At 35.3% G+C, this 23,260-nt stretch overlaps 1 protein-coding gene across 1 annotated transcript; it reads left to right on the top strand.

Annotated features, from left to right (window-relative positions):
- Positions 1–895: 895 nt before the first annotated feature.
- LOC122506763 lies at positions 896–10,703 on the top strand. The gene is made up of 2 exons (XM_043619076.1): positions 896–1,246; positions 8,527–10,703. The coding sequence occupies exon 2, from the start codon at positions 8,541–8,543 to the stop codon at positions 9,657–9,659; it is 1,119 nt and encodes a 372-aa protein (XP_043475011.1). The 5' UTR covers positions 896–1,246; positions 8,527–8,540; the 3' UTR covers positions 9,660–10,703.
- The last annotated feature ends 12,557 nt before the right edge of the window (positions 10,704–23,260 follow it).

The raw sequence follows: 23,260 nt of genomic DNA on the forward strand, positions 1-23,260 counted from the left end.
TTTGTGGGCAATTCCACGTGAGATTTAAGTCGACCTCTTAAAATCGGCCAAACATATTTTTTTTCTATTCTGTATCGAAGAAAAACAGATACGTATTTTTTTATTTATGTTTAATTGTCCAAATTTTCGAGTTATGAATTTTCGAAAATTTTGGACTTTTAATTGTAGACTTATATTCAGTAGCTTATAAGTCCGAAAATATTGAGTTTAGGAAAAAGTTGTCAAAAATGAAAGTTTTAGTTTTCTTTCGACTTTTAAGAAATGTAAACAAAAAATTTTTTAAAAAATTTTTTATTGAAAAAAAATGTTTTTTTTATAAACAAATTAATTTTTTTTAACTTTGGGCCGGATTTTTAAAATTTTTTTTCTATTTTTTTTGTACCTTATAATATAGAGAAGGTTTTTCAAAATGTCCCGAAATGGGCCTGATGTGTTAAATGAGTTTTAAAATATTTTTAAAAATCAATTGCAAGCATCACAGTTTTTTGTTTAGATTTCTTAAAAGTCGAAAGAAAACTAAAACTTTCATTCTTTGACAACTTTTTCCTAAACTCAATATTTTCGGACTTATAAGTTACTGAATATAGGTCTACAATTAAAAGTCCAAATTTTCGAAAATTCATAACTCGAAAATTTGGACAATTAAACATAAATAAAAAAATACGTATCTGTTTTTTTTTCGATACAGAATAGAAAAAAAATATTTTTGGCCGATTTTAAAAGGTCGACTTAAATCTCACGTGGAATTGCCCTTATACATTTTTAAAAAATAAAAAAATTGTATTATTAATAGGTAATACATAATAGTAAAAATAATTAAAAAATAATTTTTTATTATTATTATGATTGTGACGACACTTGTCGACCCCTCATTTTTTATATATAATAATGACGTTGTCGTTGGCTTCTCAATTATTTAAAACTCGCGCGCTATTTGACCAGATGTCGAATAGCTGCGCATTTGTCGTCTCAGAGCAGACGACAAAACCACGTTTTCGCTTCTGCCGGCTTTTTCCAGCAGAGCTAAGCAAGCGATCCGCGCGTCAACTCGTGCTGCGTCACGATCTTCACCTGCGGTTCTTTTTGTAACTTAATTACGTTTTTATTAAAGAATTATAATTTCACTAATTGTTGCTTTTCTTTCGCGCGTGTTGTGCTGTGTCCAATTTATACTAAACTAGTAGGATAAATCCAACAACTGTACGACAACCCACGCAGATTTGGTTCACAACGACAGTCAACACCGGTAAGTCTGATTGATTCTCTTCTTGACTCGCTCGCTTGGATCTCTGCGAGGCATCGCTCGTCACAATTTTTATCCTTTTATGTTTCTCCCGCATAAACTGTGGAAATCTCAACCCTGTGCTCCCGATACGAGACGGACTCACGCCGCGTATTCAAATAATATTAAATTTCGTGTCCGGGTTGTCACATTTTTGGCGCCCAACGTGTCTTGGTTATTTGAACCAAGATAAAAAGCCAGAACTGTGCCTATGACACATTTTTGGCAAACTCACTGTTTTAACTTTCAGTGTTAAAATCAAACCTTTTTCTTGCCTTTATTTCCCTCGAGGAATCCCGCCGTCGTTTTCAAAATGTCGCACGGCATGGCTTCTCCGAGAGAATAAACGCACCTTCTTTCGTGCTTCACACGCATAAAATGATAATTTTCTTGCATTGTTAAATTCTACATTTCCCAATGAAAATTTTTTACATTTTGCGCTTACGATAGCACACAAATTTTAACGAAATTTCCACAGTTGCCTGCGAAAAATTTCGAATTGCACGCACACACGCCTTGCTTGCTTACTCTCAATACATAGATATACATGCATGTTAAACGCACATGCCGCATTCACGCTTGCAATTGCTTCACTTGCCAAAACGCATCACTGTGCTTGCCATGCTTATAACTTCGCTTAAATAATTATTATTATTTTTTTTTACGCTAATTAATAATCAATTCTCTTTCGCTTGAAATAAATTAGCAAAATTATAAAAGATTATTATTAGAAAAATTTAAGTGCATTTATTGATAATATTATGTATAAATAAATAAAAAAAAAAAAATTTTTTTTAAATTTAATATCCTATTGTGTGAAAAACATTTCTGCTCGAATTTTATAATTCTACGCTTCGCACAATGACTACCATGGGGAAAAATTCCGTTTAAAATTTTTTTTTCTCTTCTCTTCCATAACATTACATGCTACCAAAAACAAATTTCAGGTCTCTTGTTCAGGTCGCGCGATGTAAACAAACCACGTTTACGAAAATAAATTTTGACTCATCTTTCTTAATAAAAATTAAATCAAATTCAATGAAATCACGAAAATAAAATAATCAAATATAATTTCCAATCTAATTGAAAAATCAATAAAAAAAAAATTTTTTTTTTCTCTTCCTTTTTCTCAATTATTGAATTTTGATTTACTTTTCTTCCCGCTTAAACTGTTATTAATGAAAAATAAAATTAATTTTTCAACCGTTTAAAATTAATGAAAATCAAAAATAAAAATCAAAACTCAAATCGAGTAACAACACGCTCTCAAACTCGTCTACGTGCCACGATGTATAAAACACCGCCACCAAACATTGGAAACAACCAAAACCCTCAACAAGACAAAAAAAAAATGGAAAAGAGAAAAATAATTCCCCCCAACAGGTAGAGGATCAACAAAATATGGGGACTAAACCCCCCCAAAACCAAACCGAACAGGACTTAGGGGCAACTGGCCCCCCCCTCACCACTACGGGGATTGCCACCACCGCGACGACCACCCCACTTCTCATTCTCAACGATACACAACAAATTCATTACGATGTAAGAGATGAAATAAATGAAACCCAAAATATTTTCGGTACAACTTCTACCCTATTTCGAGGCCTTCCGCCAACCACCCCCACTACACAAGCGTCATCAGGAGCAATTCGAAAAATTATCACTTCGTCGCGACACTCACATCTCTCACAGATTAGCACTCCCCTCACAACACGTAAATTCGAACGCACTTTAAAATCAATCCATAATAAACAAGCGCAAAACCTCGAAGAAATTAAAGAAACTATAAAACAATTATTTGACGAACAAACTCAAATATCCACCACTTTAATTTCAACTTTCCACGCGAAAAATAGACAAGAAATAAACACCTTTAAATCGCAAATGATTGATGCACTCAGTTCCCACCGCATTGACACGGCGGAAACATTAAGCGCACATCGGTTAGAATCAAATCGCGCAATCGAATCCTTATCAAATCGTTTGTCCGATACAAATAAATCGCTAACTTCCCTCACACAAAAAATAAGTGCATTGCAAATGCATGTGACGCAATCTCTTTGGGAAAATCCCAAACAGACATCAAACGAAAGTAGGGAGTACATACCAAATTTTACTTACGCACCCCCCACTCTCACAACACCAGCAGTCACAACATCAACCGCGGGATATAGCACAACAACCTGGTCAGAAGCGATTCCACAGCACTTCGCCCCAACACCGTCTTACACTTTACCCCCATTACAAGTGCCTCTACCAACACACACGCTTCAATCGGATTATATTCAGCACCAAATTGACACCCCATGTTCAAACGGCGCTGATTCTCATCTCGATTCGACACAACAGATTTATAACACGATCGCTAACCCCCAACCGGCACCGAGAACCGCGATTCCAAATTTACATAAAATAATTAAATCGTGGGAACTCAAATTTCCGGGTAATTTAGAAGCGCTTGATTTCATATCAGAATTTGAAAGCCGAATGCTTTCAACTAACATAAATCCCGATGATGCCCTTCATTCTTTATCCCAAGTACTCACGGATAACGCGTACACTTGGTACACTACTTTCCGTCATACTTGGCACACTTGGAAAGAATTCAAAACGAAATTTTGCCTTATGTTCGGTGAATCAAACGATGACCAAACGTTGACAAATAAAATTCAACGCGCAGTCCAGCAAACAGACGAAACTGGACTCAATTTCGTCATACGCGTCAGTTCATTGTACAATCGCCTCCAACACAAAGTACCAGAGGCGAACCAACTCGACAAAATTTATACCGGTCTTAAAGCAGACTTAATCACCCACTTTGACCGTGACACGTTTAGAACTTACGACGGACTAGTTTCCCAAATCCATAAATACGAAAACAAAATTGCAACTATGCAATGGTCCACTAAACTGCGCGAATACGATTCTAAACGAAAAAGTAAAACACACGGCAAAACGCATCTAAACGCACTAGAAAATTTGCCTCAAACAATCGATAATACGGAACCAGAACCTCCAACGAGAACAAAACCTGACACTCCCGTAAAACCAACACAAAATACCAACAAAAAACAAGGTAAACAACAACAACAATCTTCTAATAATAGTAAATATGAATCTTACATTCAAACTATTGCACATTTGACATCTAAGATTCCTAGAAACTATATTTCAAGATTGCCACAAACAACAGGTTCTAAACAATCTCCGGACAACCCTACTTCTTCCCGCAATTCGCGCAGGCAATCTCGATCCGATTCTTCCTGCTCTTCACGTTCCGCTTCATCGCAGAAAGGGGGAAAAAAACGCGGTTCGCCTGCGCGCAATAAAGACGATAAAGACAAACAGTCCAATCGCCACGGAAGAAGTAACAATAACAATAAGGGTAAAAGAGGTAATTCAAACAGGGGCAGAAATCAGGGTAACAATTGGAATGCTCAAAACAACGGACCAAACCAACAAATCCCTTATTTCACATAACTCCCACCGAACTACCCTTACGGAATTCAAGCACCCCAACAACAACCAATGGAATCCGCGCAGCAACCTCAACAAATATTAGTTATGCCACAAGCTGCCCCACCCTCTTGGCACGGAAATTACAATCAAAATTTTCCGAATACATCGCACCAGAACCTAGCACCACAATCAAAAAACGATGGGAATGCCAGGAGAGATTAAGTCTCCCTGGCGAATCCCCAAATCCAAACAACACAATTCCCAACGGTAATCTTAATAATCGAAACAAAATCGAAGATAGCGCAATTCCCAGCTGCAGCCACACCACAGACGAACCAAAGCGCATTCTTGAAAATGCAACTACGCTTTATCAAGCGTTTGCTACCAAGAATGACGCAAGCGATTCTGACTGTGAATGGGGCAAATGCTATTTTACGGAATCCGAGACGGAATACGAAGACTCTGACGAGGAGCCCTCCTCCACCGACCACACAAACTCGGTTCAGGCGCGCATTTCCTCACTTTCTCCCAGATCCTCGTTACCTCCGAGTAGTTACTTGCTCGCGATACAAAAAAATATCGAGAGCAAAATATCAAAAGGGCCCGCGCTCCCCTTACCGTCGCAAAAACGATGTACAATAACAACTTCGATCAAAATCGGTAACAAAAATTACACGGGACTCCTTGACACGGGCAGTGACCGCACTTTCATGTCAGGAGAACTATACGATGAAATTAACGACCTCGTTAACGGTAAACCAATTCTCGACGCGATAACTCGTGCCGGAGTACAACTCGCGCAACGCGACCATATCGCCGCGCCTCGCTACTCCGCCAAGTTCAATGTCGAAATTTCCGATTGTACCGGCGAAATGTGGTTCGCAGTCCTTGACGGACTTACCACGCCCATTATCCTGGGAATGGACTTCATAACCCTCTGGAAAGTCGTTATTGACGCTGCCCAAGGTTATTGGTCCATAGAGGGATCTGAAAAACGACACCCTCTACTTTCCCCTGATAATATCCGAAGCATCCTTAGTACCGCGCAAATTATAGAACTAACGCCCGAACAACAGGAAACGCTACAAAAATTCTTAGACGAAGAATTATCCAAATTCGCCGATTACACAGGAATCGTTACGGATATGACAACGCATGTCATCGAATTAACAGACGAAACCCCGTTTAAAATTAAACCGTATCGCCGTAGTTTAGAAGCCGACAATATCATCAACTTGCAAATCGATAAGTATCTATTTCGAAAGTTCATCGCACCAAGCAATGGACGATTTGCCAGCCCCGTGTTATTGACCTACCGAAAAGATGGCAAGCCGCGCGTTTGCATCGATTACCGACGACTCAATAAAGTCACAAAAAAATCCGCGTATCCACTACCCAGAATGGATAGTATACTTGACGCGCTATCGGACGCCGTGATTATCAGCACAATTGACCTCACCGATGCGTTCCACCACATACCGATCGACCCAAAATCGCGCGAATACACCGCTTTTACGATCCCCGGTCGTGGACAATTCGAATGGGTTCGGATGCCCTTCGGCCTCACAAATGCGCCAGCCACGTTTCAGGCTTTTACTGATAGACTGAAACAAAAGTTTGTCGAGTACATACGCGATCACAATCTCCCCGAAAGATTAATCAATCAAGTACACGCATACTTAGATGATTGGATCATTATTTCCAAAACTTTCGATGAGCACCTACAAATTTTAAAAATAGTATTCACTATTCTTAGAGAGGCAGGAATGTCCATTAATCGTGAGAAATCCTTTTTCGCTAAATCTTCGGTCGAATATCTCGGATACATACTCGACAAGGACGGACTTAAGCCCAACCCTAAACGCATCGAGCCAATCCTCGAACGACCGAGACCCAAGAATCGAAAAGAACTGCGCCAGTTCAACGGATCAGTCAATTGGTACCATCGCCATTTGCGCAATATCGCGCGAGTGCAAGGACCACTCAACAAGTTAGCAAGTCCCAAAGTACCCTGGAACTGGACCGACGAACACGAGACCGCATTCATAGCAGTCAAGAACGAATTGAAAAACGCTCTTACCCTAAATGCGCCTCGGCCAGGCCTCCCGTTCTTTCTTTACACTGACGCGAGCGATACAGGAATAGGCGCGATCCTCACTCAACAGGACGGCGATCGAGAATATCTGATCACGTGCGTAAGCAGACCCTTGAGAGGTGCCGAGTTAAACTACACGACCACCGAAAAGGAATGCTTAGCACTGATCGATTCGATCAAGAAGCTTCGTTGCTACCTCGAACTTACCGAATTCACGGCAATAACGGACCACTCTAGCTTGACTTGGCTCCAGGGCATTAAAGACCCCAGAGGCAGACTTGCTAGATGGGCCTTAGAGTTGTCCGCGAACAGAGTAAAAATCGAGCATCGTAAAGGCACGATGAATGAAGCACCCGATACTCTCTCTCGTCTTTACGAAAACCCAGCGGAAGACCTACCTCCGACACAAATCAATCTCGTAATGAATCAATCATGGTACGATACCATGAGACAAAAAGTTCGTGAAAACCCCGAAAAATACGAAAGGTATAGAGTAAGTTCGAACGGTGAACTGTTTTATTACAAGCCCAATCACTTGAAAGAAACCATTGGCGATAATAACGCTTGGAAAAAGGTCCTAAAAGAACCCGAGATCCTTACTACTCTCGCGGAGTATCACGACACCCCACAATCTGCGCACCAGGGCATTAATAAGACCTATCATGCGATTTTAAATTCTTATTACTGGCCAGGCATGCGCGAAGACGTAAAGCGATACGTCAATAAATGTGAAATTTGCCTTCGATGTAAACCGGATAACTCCCCTCCACAAGGTTTGATGTACCCGCGCAAATTCACAGAACCATGGGAAGTGGTATCGTTAGACATTATAGGGCCATTACCACGATCAAAGTCAGGGAAATGTTATGTGCTTGTCTGCGAAGACACATACACACGCTATATAGAGTGCTTCCCCCTATCAAAAGCGGACGGCCCTAAAATAGTCAATTCTTTAAACGTTCTGATAAACAAATGGGGAACTCCACGCACCTTTTTAACGGACAACGGAACGGAGTTCGTTTATCGTACTATCACGAAATTTCTGCAAGAAATCGGGACAGAACAGCGAACAACGCCGGTCTACCACCCACAATCTAATCCCGTCGAGCGCGTCAATCGTAATCTAAAGACTATGATCGCCAGTCTCCTCGGCGAAGACCATCGCGATTGGGATAAACTGTTGGGGGAGATTCAATTCGCCTACAACACTACCGTTCACTCCTCACTCGGAGTTTCCCCTGCATTTCTTAACTTTGCCCGCGAGCCTAGACGTACCGGCAAACAACCGTGCGACATCAACGACGATTTGAATGACGCTACTGTACACGACTGGCTTGAGCGCGTTTCTCGAATTGACGATTTGCGTGCTAAAATCGAGCTGTCAATGAAAAAGGCTAGCGAGAAGCAAAGTAAACGATACAATAAAACTCGAAAAGAACAAATTACACTTGAAATTGGAGACCTGGTATTTTACCCGAATAATCTTCTCTCTAACGCCGCGAAAAATTTTAGTTCGAAATTAGCACCTCGCTACAGAGGTCCCGCGACAGTTACAGAAGTACTTTCACCCATGGTAGTCATTATCTCCGACATGCATGGCAAAAAACTGGGTAAATATCACACCAATGATTTAAAGCGTGCTAAAAAAGGATTGCGATCTCGAAATACGTTGTAATTTTCTTTTTCACAGTACCGCGCAACATCATGGCCTCCAACGCATCGAGCGACACCACCAGCCTCCCCTCAACATCAGACTTGCCAATTCTGCGCCTCAACTCCACACCAGGAAGCCTAGAGACTGATGAGTCCAACTTGGACTTTGCTGAGGAGTCATCAGGGCTCGTCTTACTGAGAAAGGAAGAGTTAGAGTCGTTTCTCTCCACCCGCCGCATGCAAGCAATGCACCTGAACTCCGCCATCCGACAAATAATGGACCTCGAGCAACAACTCTCAAGCGAAAGGAAAATCCCTTCCACGGTCCCAAGCGCTTACGAGAACCAGATGCAGGCTTTTGTCACGCTCACGATGAGAAATTGTGAAAAAGAAGAAGAGCTCAAGACCACCCTCGAGCAACTACGCGCCTCCCAGCAGGAAGTGAAAGATCTCAAGGCTGAGTTGGAAGCCTTCAACTACGATTGGGATGAACTTCTCGCCAGTCACAAGAACTACAAAGCGCAAGCAAAGCTGGCTACCGCCTACAAACATCTCTTTAAGGAAAAGATCTCCGAGGTCTACCTTGCGCAATCCGAATTGCGCGAACCATTCCTCCACCCTAAGATGCCCAAAGGATGTATCAACTGCGGTCAGCAAGGACACAGCCAATACACCTGTAAGGAAGAATACTCCGGCGAGTTCTGCCAGAAATGCTCTGCGCAAGGGTTCAACACTAAGGACTGCCCCTGGCCCCATTTTGCCGAGGGAGTCCCAAAGGTCCCCGACAGTCAAAAGTGCCGCCGTTGCCGCCAGCCTAAAAATAAACCAGATCCCAATTGCCCAATCTGCAGAGACAAGATCATCGCTCAAAATAAAACAAAACGCTACGACCTTGCCGTCAAACTAAAGCAAGAATCGCTAGCGCAACTCAGCAACTACTCGACTCCCAAGCTGCACGACGCTCCACGCCCTCAGCAGGACAAAGTCCCAGTCGCCCGACCAACAGAGCAACCAAGCATCAGTCTACCTGTTCCGCCCAGCGCCGAACAACCACCTTCCCGAGATAAAACCCCTCCCCTGAAGCCGATTACCATGAACTCACCATCATCCGATGACGACGCAGAATCTTCGGACACCTCCTCTACAGGACAAGCCACACGAAGAGGCTAATCGCGCTTGAGACTTTTTGTGTTTCCAAAGACAATATCAAAGTGCCTTTTAGTGAAACCAACTACCTCACTACACGCTATAGCGTACATTTTTTTATTTTCTTTTGTTAAAATTAGGTTAATGCGCCGTTGCGCACTTCGTTAATTACTTCAAGACCGAAGCGTCGTTACGCTTACCTCCTATTGTTAGATTAATGCGCCGTTGCGCACTTCGCTATTACTTAACACCGAAGCGCCGTAGCGCACAATATTAAGCAAGCAATGAGCGATGCCTCAATAACAATTCAATTCAAAAATTATTTTTTTACAAATCAAGATATTATTTTCTTTAAGCTCCTCCAGCAAAGTGATACTTTTGTCTCAAAAATACTTTTTACTTTTGCAGAGACGCCCAATAGAGCGAGATCGCCAGGGAGGACGATCATTCAGACTGAGGAGCTACCGACAACCTCATCTTAGAAAGGGGGAATTGTGACGACCCTTGTCGACCCCTCATTTTTTATATATAATAATGACGTTGTCGTTGGCTTCTCAATTATTTAAAACTCGCGCGCTATTTGACCAGATGTCGAATAGCTGCGCATTTGTCGTCTCAGAGCAGACGACAAAACCACGTTTTCGCTTCTGCCGGCTTTTTCCAGCAGAGCTAAGCAAGCGATCCGCGCGTCAACTCGTGCTGCGTCACGATCTTCACCTGCGGTTCTTTTTGTAACTTAATTACGTTTTTATTAAAGAATTATAATTTCACTAATTGTTGCTTTTCTTTCGCGCGTGTTGTGCTGTGTCCAATTTATACTAAACTAGTAGGATAAATCCAACAACTGTACGACAACCCACGCAGATTTGGTTCACAACGACAGTCAACACCGGTAAGTCTGATTGATTCTCTTCTTGACTCGCTCGCTTGGATCTCTGCGAGGCATCGCTCGTCACAATTTTTATCCTTTTATGTTTCTCCCGCATAAACTGTGGAAATCTCAACCCTGTGCTCCCGATACGAGACGGACTCACGCCGCGTATTCAAATAATATTAAATTTCGTGTCCGGGTTGTCACATGATATAGGGTCAATTGGGGTAAATGTAAACGGAATATCTATTTTTCACCAAAAACATTAGGTTTTTTTTGTTAAAAGGTAAAACGGACGGATTTCTTTTGCATAAACTTGTTACTAGAGTTCCCTAGAAAAATGTTATGAGGTACAAAAAAATATTGATGCACCTGAATCGCCTAAAACTGACTGTTTACATTTACCCCGAGGTTTTGAAATTTTCCTAAAATTCGGGGTAAATGTAAACACCACTGTAGTTAAGCGAGGTTTAAGAAACAAGTTATTTCAAGTATACTACTGTTTTAAGGGATAGAAAAACTGGAAAAAAATTCTTCGTAGATGTATAGTAAATCGACCACTTGACTGATAATGTATCATATAAATAAACAATCAACCATTACAAAATTAGTAATGTAAAAACTTGAATAACTTGAACAAATTTTAATATAGATTTCCATTCAACTTGGTAAAAAGAAGTTTTTAAGGTTGCTGAATAAGAATCTAAAATCGAATTTTTAAATTTCAAAATGGGGGATCCAATATGGCGGATGAACCTAAAAATAATATTTTTAAAAATTCATCAAATTTGCTTGAATCTGGCTACTCGGGGGTTTTTAAGGTCGCTGAATACAAATTTGAAGGCAAATTTTAAATTTTCAAAGTGGCGGATGAACCTAAAAATATTTTTAAAAATTTATCAAATTTTCAAAAAAAAAAATTTTTTTTATCAAATTTTTCTTTTTAAAGAGGACCTAATTTCCTTTTCTATGTAATTTTACATTGCCAAATTAATGAAATTGTGAAATAGAAGCAAAGGAAGAGGGTCGATAAATTTTTATTTAAATGCTTGAAATAAATTTTCCGCCAAAGAAAAATGATGATTATGATGATTGTAGGTTAAATGAGGGTGTTTGGCGAATATTAACCCCTAAATCATAAGGGTTTTCGAATAAAAAATGGGTAAAAAATAAGGGTAAAAAAATGTTCAATTATGAATTAATTGGCTTGAAACTTGTTACTCAGGGGTTTTTGGGGTTGCTGATTACGAATGTAGTGTTAGTTTTTCAAAATTCAAAATGGCGGATCCAATATGGCGGACGAATTTTTTAAAATATGAATTAATTCGCTTGAAAATCATTACTCGGGGGTTTTTGGGGTCGCTGATTACGAATGTAGTGTTAGTTTTTCAAAATTAAAAATGGTATACGACTTTTTTGAAAAATGAATTAATTGTCATGAAAATCGTCACTCGGGAGTTTTTGGGGCCTGGATTACGAATCTGATGTTAGTTTTTCAAAATTAACATCATATTCGTAATCAGCGAACCCAAAAACCCCCGAGTAATAATTTTCAAGCTAATTAAGTCATATTTTAAAAAAGTTGTCCGCCATATTGGATCCGCCATTTTGAATTTTAGAAAACTAACACCAGATTCGTAATCAGCGACCCCAAAAACCCCTCAGTAACGAGTTTCAAGCCAATTAATTCAAAATTGAAAATTTTTTTACCCTTATTTTTTACTCATTTTTTATTCGAAAACCCTTAGGGGAGAGTGGTCCTAAGTTGGCTGTGGGCCTAAGTTGGCCACCCTGCATTTCTCAGAGATGGTATACTGGACGAATCTATAATTTTGTGGTATGATATATTGATAAACCATGATATAATTTATGGACCTAATTATAATCTAAGATTCTTCTACGCATTGTGAGGACAATAATATTGTTTACGACCAAAAAAATTTAATTTTTCTTGTTTTTTCGAGAGCAGCTACAAGAGATAAATAATTAAAAATTTCTAAATGAGTGTGTGCGCTAGTTCCTTTATTTAATGTTGTAATAAGAGGTTCTGTTGATTTTTTAATTCAATTTTTTTTATTAGCGTAATAATTTGAAACTTGTAATAAAATCTACAGTGGTCCTAAGTTGGCCACCTATTGTTTTTGTTTGTTTTTATTTATGTTTTATTTCTTTTTGTGTTTTTTATCACGAGAAAGACAGTAAAAGTGTAACGTAGGAATTAAACAGAGACAAAAAAATGGTTTAAAAAACATTAGAAAAGACATATATTAGTACAAAAACGCCTGTCTCTACAGACATCCACCACTGCAAATAAATGAAATAAAATAATGCTTCATTTTCTAAACAAAAATAGTTAAATAATCCGTTTTAATTCTCCTAAATGTATCAAATTTGTAAAATTTCTGCGTAATTGTAAAGAATATGCATTTCTTTCTTAAACACAAGCGAAAAAAAGTGGTGGCCAACTTAGGACCGCTATTTCTGAAATGTCCAAAATGCAGCTTTTCACTATTTATTGTATTAAAACTACAAAAGCCATTCTATAACGTTCTAAATACCACAAAATTATAGCAAAACAATCTCTGAACACTAATATATACTTGCCGAAGTGATTAAATTTCATTTTGTTACTATTTTCGACCAATTTGCTTAGGCGGACAACTTAGGACCACTCCCCTATTATTTAGGGGTTAATATTCTCCAAACATCCTCATTTAACCTTTAATCATCATAATAATTATTTTTCTTTGGCGGAAAATTTATTTCAAGCATTTAAATAAAAATTTGAAGGGGGCCGAAAACAGGCCTTATCGACCCTCCTCATTTATTCAATTATTTTCTTTTAAAATGTAGTTCAAGTTCTGTTTACATTTACCCCGAGTTTTCGAATTCTCGGGGTAAATGTAAACACTTAATTATTTATTAACTAAATTGACGAAAATCAAAGTCAATTTTTGTTAGGCATTGCCAATTGTTAAAATAAAATATTAACAATACTCAGAACATCTTGTAGGTGAGCTGAGGTAAGAATATTGACGTCGTACTTATATTTTATTTTGTAAATTTTGCTGAAACATCTACTCTTTACATTTACCCCAAATGACCCTACCTATTAATTAATAATTAATAATATATTAATTAAGTGTTTGATGTTATTGTTGATGAATAATGTTTTTAAAAATCTTGGAAAATATTTTAATAGTTAATAAATCAAACGATGTTGTTATTAATAGTGGCCGGTTTGATGCCATTATAACAAATTTTGTTTGCTTTTTAACTCCTTCGCAGTACTGATTTGGTGTTATGCCAGTTTTCTGCCAGTACTGATTTTAATACTTTTTTAACTCCAACGTAGTACTGATTTGGTTTTGGAGTCAGTCTACACGGAGAGAAAATTTATTACATATATTAACACATATCATATATATTTTGTAAAAGTTTTTACAGTTTAGGGAAAAAGTGCACCAAACCGAAATTTTGGTATCAAAAATACTAAACAGTGAAAGAAATAATTTGAAATTTAGTAAAGTTAGATTAAAATTCTTGATATTTGATATTATTATACTAAATTTCATATTATTCCTTTCACTGTTTAGTATTTTTGATACCAAAATTTTGCCTTGTCGCATTTTTTCCCTAAATTGAGAAGCACTCCCGAGTCGAACTTTTAGACCATCTTACCTCCTGGTAAGTACAATTTAACCCTAACCTGCACCTAACAAACCCTTGGTGTTTTTTTCCTCCTGCGTAAATTCTATTTAACTCTGACAACTCCTTTTTAAGTCCTAATTGAACCTTAAACCCTGTATTGCTTCTACCACATTCTTACGCAATAGGAAATGTTACGCGCGGTACAAGATATTCAACTTATTATTGTTTTGCAAATTACAAAATTTTTTATTTTGAAAATTTCACGAAAGAATTCAATTATTTTCTAAAATTTTAATAAATCCTTCGAAAAAATTCAATTATTTTTATAAATAGTAAAATTCTTCCGAAGAATTCAATTAATTTTATAAATAGTAAAATTCTTTGCAGGAATTCAATTATTTTCAAAACAATTTTAATTGAATTCCTTAGATGAATTCAAATATTTTGAAATATTTTCATAAATTGCAATTATTTTCTTAAACTTTAATAAATTCTTCGAAATAATTCAACTATTTTTATAAATACTAAAACTCTTTGCAAGAATTAAATAATTATTAACCCAATTAAAATAAAATTAAACGAAAGAATTTAATTATTTTCAAAAATTCCCATAAAATTTAGTTTCAACAAGAATTAAAAATTTTTGAAAAACAATTTAATTATTCTCAAAATATTTTTAAAAAATTCTATATAAGAATTAAATTACTAGCTCAATACAATTTTTGAATATATTCGTCAAAAGAATTGAAATAATTCTATTATTTTCGAAAAGTAATTAAAATTCTTATGATGAATTCAATTATTTTGAATATACTTAATTTTAATAAAATTCTTTAAAGAAATTCAATTATTTTCGAAACAACTTTAATTGAATTTTTCGAAAAAATTTCATGATTTTTAAATATTTCTATAAAATTCTTCATAAACAATTTAATTATTTCTTAAAATTTTAATAAATTCTTCGCAAGAAATCACTTATTTTCAATACAATTTTAATAAAATTCTTCTTCATAAAATTCAATTGCTTTCGAAATTTTCAATTAAAATTATTAAAGAAACTCCATTAGTTTAAAAAAAATTCAAAGAAATTTTTCAAAAAAATTTAATTAGGATTTTTAAAAATATTAATAAAATTCTTTGCGAGAATTTAGTTATTTTTCTAAATAAAGAAATTCTTTGAAGGAATATTCTATTATTATCAAATTTTTTGATAAAATTCTTTGCAACAATTCGAAGATTTTCAATACATTAATTTTAAAATTAAAAATTAAAAAAAGATTAAGAAACCAAAATGTAAACAACAATTAACTTCAAACTGCGAATAGGTTACCGAAACATGTACTTTTTTATTATTAATTTATAAATATTATTTTTAACTGAAATGTTTTGACATTTTTTTTAAATAATAAAAATATTAATTAATGAATGTTTAAAGGTTATTATTATTAAACAAATTATTTATTTGCTGTAGTGTATTAGTGTCAATTAATGCTTTATTGAATCACTCAACAAGTCACTGAAAATAGAGCGTCTGTGTTCAGTTAGGTTCCGTAGCATAGTGGTTAGGGCGTTAGTTTCGTAGTCCGTAGTTCGTAGGTCGTAGGTTCAAGTCTCGCGTGCGTTAGATTTTATTTATTTCGTAGGTTTGCGTTTATTCCGATCTTTCTGTATTGTATAGGTATAAGTATGCAATTTAATGATTATATACACCGTTAAATAATTTAATTAACAAATATTAAATTAAAATTTTTTTTTATATATAAATGGATATGTATTAATCCCCACATATATACTAACATTATTTATGAATTCGCTATTGGTCACGATTAAATTTAAAAAAAAAAGTAAAAATCATTAAATAATAATGCCATTTATTAATAATTAAAGTTATTATAAAAATTAGTTAAAAATGATCTCAAATATGCTATGAGCAGTTTTTCCAGGGTTTTTGGAGAGGAAAGAATTCTGTAAGTAAGGGTCAAGCAGTATTTAAAAAGGTTCTAGGAACACCTGCTTTCCCCCTTTTACCATCTAAATTTGTCGCTAACCAGGGGTTTGCAGGAGGTAATCAGAGTTAACTTGCAATGCAAATAAACTCTGCTTTCATCCTATTACATCCTTACAAACCCTTAGAGTAGTATAGCTATGCCGGTTCTGGCTCAAATCGGTAATGTAGATTCCTACTTACCGACCGCGAGGGTAAGTTATCGACCGTTGGTGGGGTAACTTATAAGTTTCTGTCGTTAGATGGCGTTGCTTAGAAGGGTCTAATTTGAATATATTTAAATTAGTTAACCCTTTTAATTTGCATATATTCAAATTAGTTAACCCTTTTAATTCGCATATATTTAAATATATAGAAAAGTTACAGAGCGTTGGTGGGGTACCTGATTTGCATATGTAAATTAGTTAACCCTTTTAATTTGCATACGTTTTCTATTGTTTATTATTTAACTTTCATTGTTAACTCTTTTAGTTTATGCAAATTCCACCCTCTCTCCACCCTTTTGGATATAGAATATGCAAATACCACCCACCCTCTTCTATTGCTCTTAGTTAACCACCCCCCCTCCCTCCCACCCACTTTTTTCCTTTATATGTATATTTCCAATACTACCACCCACCACCACCCACTTAGTATAAACCAGAAATTTCAAAAATCGTATAGAGAAGCGCGAGGGATTAAGCGTTCGCGAGATACCGCGCAGGCGCTGTGGGTAGTAGGAGTGGGTGGTGGTGGGTGGTGGTAAGGCCCAGTGCGCAGCAAAAGTGCGCGTACGGTTACCGCGTTGAGTGAGTGAAAGTTCCATGCGTCAGACCTGTCTGTCTGACTCTCACAGCTTACTTCACTAATACTATAACCCCATAGGGATAAATGTATTGTCCAAAAATATGTAAGCAAGTTTCAACTTGCCTTTTTCCAAGATAACAATAGTATTATTTGAAAATTTTAAAGCATGTTTCAACCTGCATCTTGAATAGAATAAAGACATTGTCTAAAAAACCTTTAGACAGGTTTTAACCTGATTGTAGATGAGAACAAAGGCATTCCTTAAAAACCCTTTTAGTGACGTCATTTTATGCGAGTTTCAACACGTCTTCTAAATGACTCTTTATTTGAGGTAGTTGCGTGCGCAGTCGTTAAAGTGGGGGTAAAAGAGTGGGAGTTGAAGAAGCAGAGTAGGGGTTTAAGGGATATAAGGTAGGTTGGAAGCAACGATTCGACACTTCTATTAAAATTTCCAGCAGTAGCAGCAACAGTATAAGCAGTATCAGCAGTACCAGCAGCTTCAGCATCTACAGCAGCACTAGCAGTACTAGCAGCTTCAACAACTACAGCATCATCTTCTCATTTGATAGGTAAATTTCATTTCTTTAATAAAAACATTTTGTATTCCAAATTAGTTTTTTAAATTTAATATTAAAAAGTCCATCTTTTTTTCTTTGCTTACAGATATTAAAACAATGGACTTCCAAAAAGTCAACGCCACTGGTCGCATGGATAGATTTCTACCAACGAAGCCGATTTCTGAATTGACTGTGAATGAGTTATACAACGTAACTAAAATAAACAAGGTGCAGACGAAATATGGTTCTAGGATTGTAGTAGACCTGGATGCTACATTTACCACTTTTCTACCGGCAAGGTTTTCAAAACTATTTGAAGATGACCCTACCTCCTTCACAATGATGGAAGAAGCCGTGCAATTGGAGAAGTTGCGATTAAAGTATATTGGTGGTAAATTTAATGTTATTGAATTTGAATACAATATATATTCAAAGGTTATATTGTAAAAAATTATGTAAATATTTAAAGGTTTTAAATAATGAAAAAAAATTACTTTTAAATGGATTGTTTTATTATTCTACCTTCATATTTTAAATAATTTTTAATTAATTGTATTTTATATAAAATTATATAAGAAAATTTTTATTAAAGTTAAAGGAAAAATAATGTTTCAAGTATATAATATTAAAGGAGTAGGTATATCAAGAAAGAAAGAAAGACAACATTTTTTAAAATTATAAAATTCATTTATTCATATGTATGTAGAAAATTAAACTTATTACAATAATGTTTCATAATTTTCATAAAATGATTTCAAATTAGTATTCACATCATCATCATCCACTTCGTCGATACCATTTAAGAAGTTTCTCAGTTCACTCGTTACATTTAAAAACCAATTTCGAAGCTTAAATATATTGTTTACTGCACAATTTTCAGTTTGTGTAATATGATGAGTACATGTAAGTGATAAAAAATCAGTTTTAATATTCTTTAACGCTGGACAGTCAATTTCTTCTAAATTGTATACATTCATTTTATACTTTTCTAACCACTGTTTTTTTCACAACCGTTAACATAGATAGTTTTTGCTCCTCGTAATGCATATTGAAAAATGGTTCGCACTTCATCATAACACACATCTCCAACCATCCAAGGGATTGAATGATAGTTATTTGTTAACCGCAGGTTTTCACTTTTATAACATCCAGCTAGAGAATTCTAAGCACAAGGTGGTTCAAGGAGGTAAACTCTTGGTTGAGCATCTGCCTCCAGAGGAACTATAGCCAACTCTTTGAAAATAAACTCATTGCAGGGTTTTTTAAAACCTTGAACGTCTACTATGAACTCCATTTTAGAATAGAAATGATTATCCGCTTCAGAAATATGTCTTACATACCTTTCCACTTCATCCTCCCACCACTTTGTTTCCCTCTCCACTTCTTATAACTTATTAATAATCCCAATGATTGGTTCGTACTATACTACACGGTCATGTATAACAAGGCAATATGAAGTTGATTCTTCAGGCAACCTCATTATTCACGTAAAGATCAGTGAATATTTGCATGAAGACTTCCACTGTCACAAGAATACATCTTATTAAGTTTAAAAATATTAATGTAAAAAAGTTATATATATATATATATATAACGTTTCTTAAAGTTGACTTGAATTTTCTACAAAGTAAATTCAACTTTTCCAAATGTTAACTTTAATACTCTGTCTACTAATGTGACAGTTACCATCTAAAATCTTCTACTTGAGTTGTTGGAAAGAAATTGACTAATGACACTTTTGCATCTACAGTTCATGCTTACACAGAATTCATTAAAAACGGTTACAGTCATAAGCTTCTGCACTAGCAGTCTGGCATTCTGACTCAGTGAATTAATCACATGATTTCAGCCACATTGTGAGGCTTTACTACATTTGATAGATGTTTAACTTCTTCAAATGTTAGCTTTAACTTTTCCAAATGTTAGCTTTAACTTTTATAAAAGTTAAATATAACTTTTCCAGTAGTTAACTTTAACTTCCTAAAAGTTAATCTTAACTTTTTCAATAATGCACAGAGAAAAATGGAGTATTCAACAAACTATCTGGAGGAACAAACAGACTATATTTGAGGTTAAATGTTTTGTAACCATCTCGGAGGGATAATTAGATACTTTAATGATTAAGTTGACTATCTCAGAGGAAAAAGTTAACTATCTAGAGAATCAGGCTAACACTTAATACCTAACCCTATAACTTTTGCTATCCAGTTTTCTCAGTGTGAAGGAGCAGAGAGAATTCCTTGTAAACAACATATATACACGGAAAAAAAATTCTTGTGAAATTTACAGGATTTCCTACGCCACCTATGAGCCACGGTTGTAGTATCCACAAACGGCTGAGTTTAGGGAATACACAAACCAAACTGTGTGTGTGTGTGTGTGTGTCACAAACTGCAACAGACGAACTGTAGGATTTCTTGGTGCCATTGGGATCTGAAATACTACGATACGCCATCTAGTGAGAGCCTTGTTGTGGTAGCCATCTTTCGTTTCGTCTCTTTCTGATATACGTTCAAGAAAAAGATAAAATCCAAGATGGTTGCCACAAAAAGGCTAAGGGGTGGGTCAGTTTCACGTGATTTCAGATCCCAATTACAGATTGATTTGTGCTACACCCAAACCAGCTTGTTGGAAACACTACACTGAAAGAAGTGCTTTGACATTATCAACAATAAAAGTTTGGTTAGGAAATTCTTAGTAACTTGAAAATAAGGTTCTTTTATTTTAGCGAAACGCATCATAATAACAATAAACACAATTTTGAAAAACATAAGTACTACTTTGGCTGACAAAGTTATTCAGAGGAAACATTTATTATATTATAATTCTGTTTCAAAAATTTATGAATGACAGTATCAATCATATTTAAATGTAACTATGATTTGTCTCTTTGTATTACTACAATTTTTATATTAGTTTTGCCTATTCAGTTTTCTGTCTGATTCAACCATACTGAGTGTCAGTATTAAAAACCCAAGCTTTCGTGTGTGAAACAGGATGTTAGGTGCGTCTGTTAAAAGCGTTGTGCGCAGACAACACAGACGAAACAAACAAAATGGAATAGCAATATGGTTGTATTAGCCAGAATTATCACAGTAGTCACGAATCATTTCTTTCAGTATCAATTCGCCTGTATAAAGCACAACTTAACCTATTCGTATATTCTACAAAAGACCTTGTATTTTTCACAAGAAATTTTTTTCCGTGCATGTATCCTGACGCGGTGGATAGGACCATGCATTCAAAAAGTGAGTTATACAGAAAGTGTAAAGTTGAGCCCCCAATTAATAACTTTTGCTTAAGCAATACATAACCTCTACATCGACGATACTTTGGTTTACATTGTTTTAATATTATGGAGTTCTGCAAAGACTACGCATTGCTCAAGATATATTTGTCTATTTTGGCTCTGTTAAAGTCGAAACAAAAGTATGTGAATGACATGTAAGGTAGTAGACGAAAATACAGAGGGACTGATTTTTTGAAGTGCCTTCTATCTGCATGTAAAAAACTTCAAATTGACAAAAGTTTTATCGTTAATAATAAAAAAATGTATAAGTAAATACAATTTTTAACTTTTGTATATGAAAAAACAACTGAAAAACTATATAGAATTGTATTAATAACTAAGACTTAATTTTTTTGGACGTAAGGTTCCCTTTACCTCGTGAGGATACATATGAAATTTAAATTACAAGTTAATAAATTTAAACTGAAAAAATTGAATTTCTTTTAAATATTTAAAAATATGAATACATGTAAAATATATACTACACTGAGAAAGCTTTGGGTCAGCAGCAGACAGTCACACAGACAGTCACACACCCAAAATTGTACGGCAGCGCACCAAAACTGTAGTGGAGCCGCTGTCACATATGTTGTTCCGCTACAGTTCCAAAGGTCTCTCAGTGTACATTTTGAGGTTATCATGCTTATACTAAGTTAATTAAAAAACGATTACAGCCCTAACACTCTAGCATTCTAACTCAGTGAATTGATAATATGGTTTCATTGACATTGTGAGGATTTAATAGATTTAGTAGATGGTTAACTTTTCCAATAGTTAACTTCAACTTTTCAAAAAGTTAACTTTAACTTTTCCAATAGTTAACTTTAACTTTTCAAAAAGTTAACTTCAATTTGACTGGTATAATTGTTTTCTTAATACAAACAGTATAGTAAAAATACAATCTTTGAATTATAAGGACAAAATGATGCCAGTCAAAATAACTTTAACTTTTCAAAAAGTTAACTTCAACTACTTAAATAGGTGCCTGCAACTATTCAAATAGTTGACTTCAACTATCCAAATAGTTGAATTCAACTTTTCAAATAGTTGACTTCAGCTTTTCAAATAGTTGACTTCAACTATCCAAATAGTTGAATTCAACTTTTCAAATAGTTGACTTCAATTTGACTGGTATCATTGTTTTCTTAATACAAACAGAATAGTAAAAATATATTCTTTGTATTATAAGGACACAATGATGCCAGTCAAAATAACTTTAACTTTTCAAAAAGTTAACTTCAACTATTTAAATAGGTGCCTGCAACTATTCAAATAGTTGACTTCAACTATCCAAATAGTTGAATTCAACTTTTCAAATAGTTGACTTCAACTTTTCAAATAGTTGACTTCAACTATTCAAATAGTTGAATTCAACTTTTCAAATAGTTGACTTCAACTTTTCGGATAGTTGAATTCAACTATTCAAATAGTTGAATTCAACTTTCAAATGTTAACTTCAATTTGACTGGTATCATTTTTTTCTTAATCTGCAGGTATAGTAGAACAGTACTAGTAGTCGAACACTTTTGAGTAGTACTACTTTTGAGTTTTTTTGTCAAATAAATAATAATGCACTGTTATAATTACTTTAAAGTATATACTGAACGAACGCGTGAAGTCTACATTTTATGAAAATAGTATTATTTTACAAATTAATTGGACAAGAAATATGATATTCAATATTTAAAAAATCATGGTGTCCGACTATAGATGCAACCATTGTTGAGTAGCGCAATGAGTAGCACAAATTTTTGTTGATAATTAATAATAAATATTAAATCTTATACACGGAGAGAAATTTGTAGGAGTGGGTAACCACTCCTATATGGTTGGGGTGACCATCGTTAATGCTACATATACGGATATCCTTGTAGATTGTAGTATGCCGTATAGAAATTTCCCTACTTCGCTTTATTTAAAAAGGGGCGCTGATGAGGAATTAGTAAGGAATTAGTAATTATTACCACACTAATAATTTCTAGATAGGTGATAACTGGCGAAAGGGAATCTATTCAGGGTATTATTAAAGCCCATTTTCAATTTCCACACGGGATTTACTATCAGAAGATTGTTGAAATTTGATTGTTGAGGTAACAATCTTTGATATTAAAAATGTTATACGATCAGAGATTGTTGCCAATCGCCAGAAGAGGGTAGAAGTATGCAGAGCAAGCACAATGGCTGAGCTGTCATATTCTTTGAATTACATTACTTTCCAATTTTTCATTTTACAATAACGTTTACGCATGGATTTAAACAATCTTTTCGGTGATTATAATTTAGAAGACGCGTATTTAGTGTATGAATGCAGATTTTGTAAAAAGTGTCTGTGTTCAGAGAATACAAATTTCACAGACTATCCAACACTTTTAAAAAATTTATTGTGAAATGAAAGTAGCTTGTGTAAGCGTTAACCTGTCATTTAAAAAAAATCAATCCTTTAAAATTTTGAGGTTATAAATATAT

This window comes from Leptopilina heterotoma, unplaced genomic scaffold (assembly GCF_015476425.1).
Source record: "Leptopilina heterotoma isolate Lh14 unplaced genomic scaffold, ASM1547642v1 Lhet_430, whole genome shotgun sequence".
Lineage (NCBI taxonomy): Eukaryota > Metazoa > Arthropoda > Insecta > Hymenoptera > Figitidae > Leptopilina > Leptopilina heterotoma.

Coding starts and splice junctions, on each gene's coding strand:
- LOC122506763 (XM_043619076.1), top strand. CDS start 8,541: ATGGCCTCCAACGCATCGAGCGACACCACCAGCCTCCCCTCAACATCA.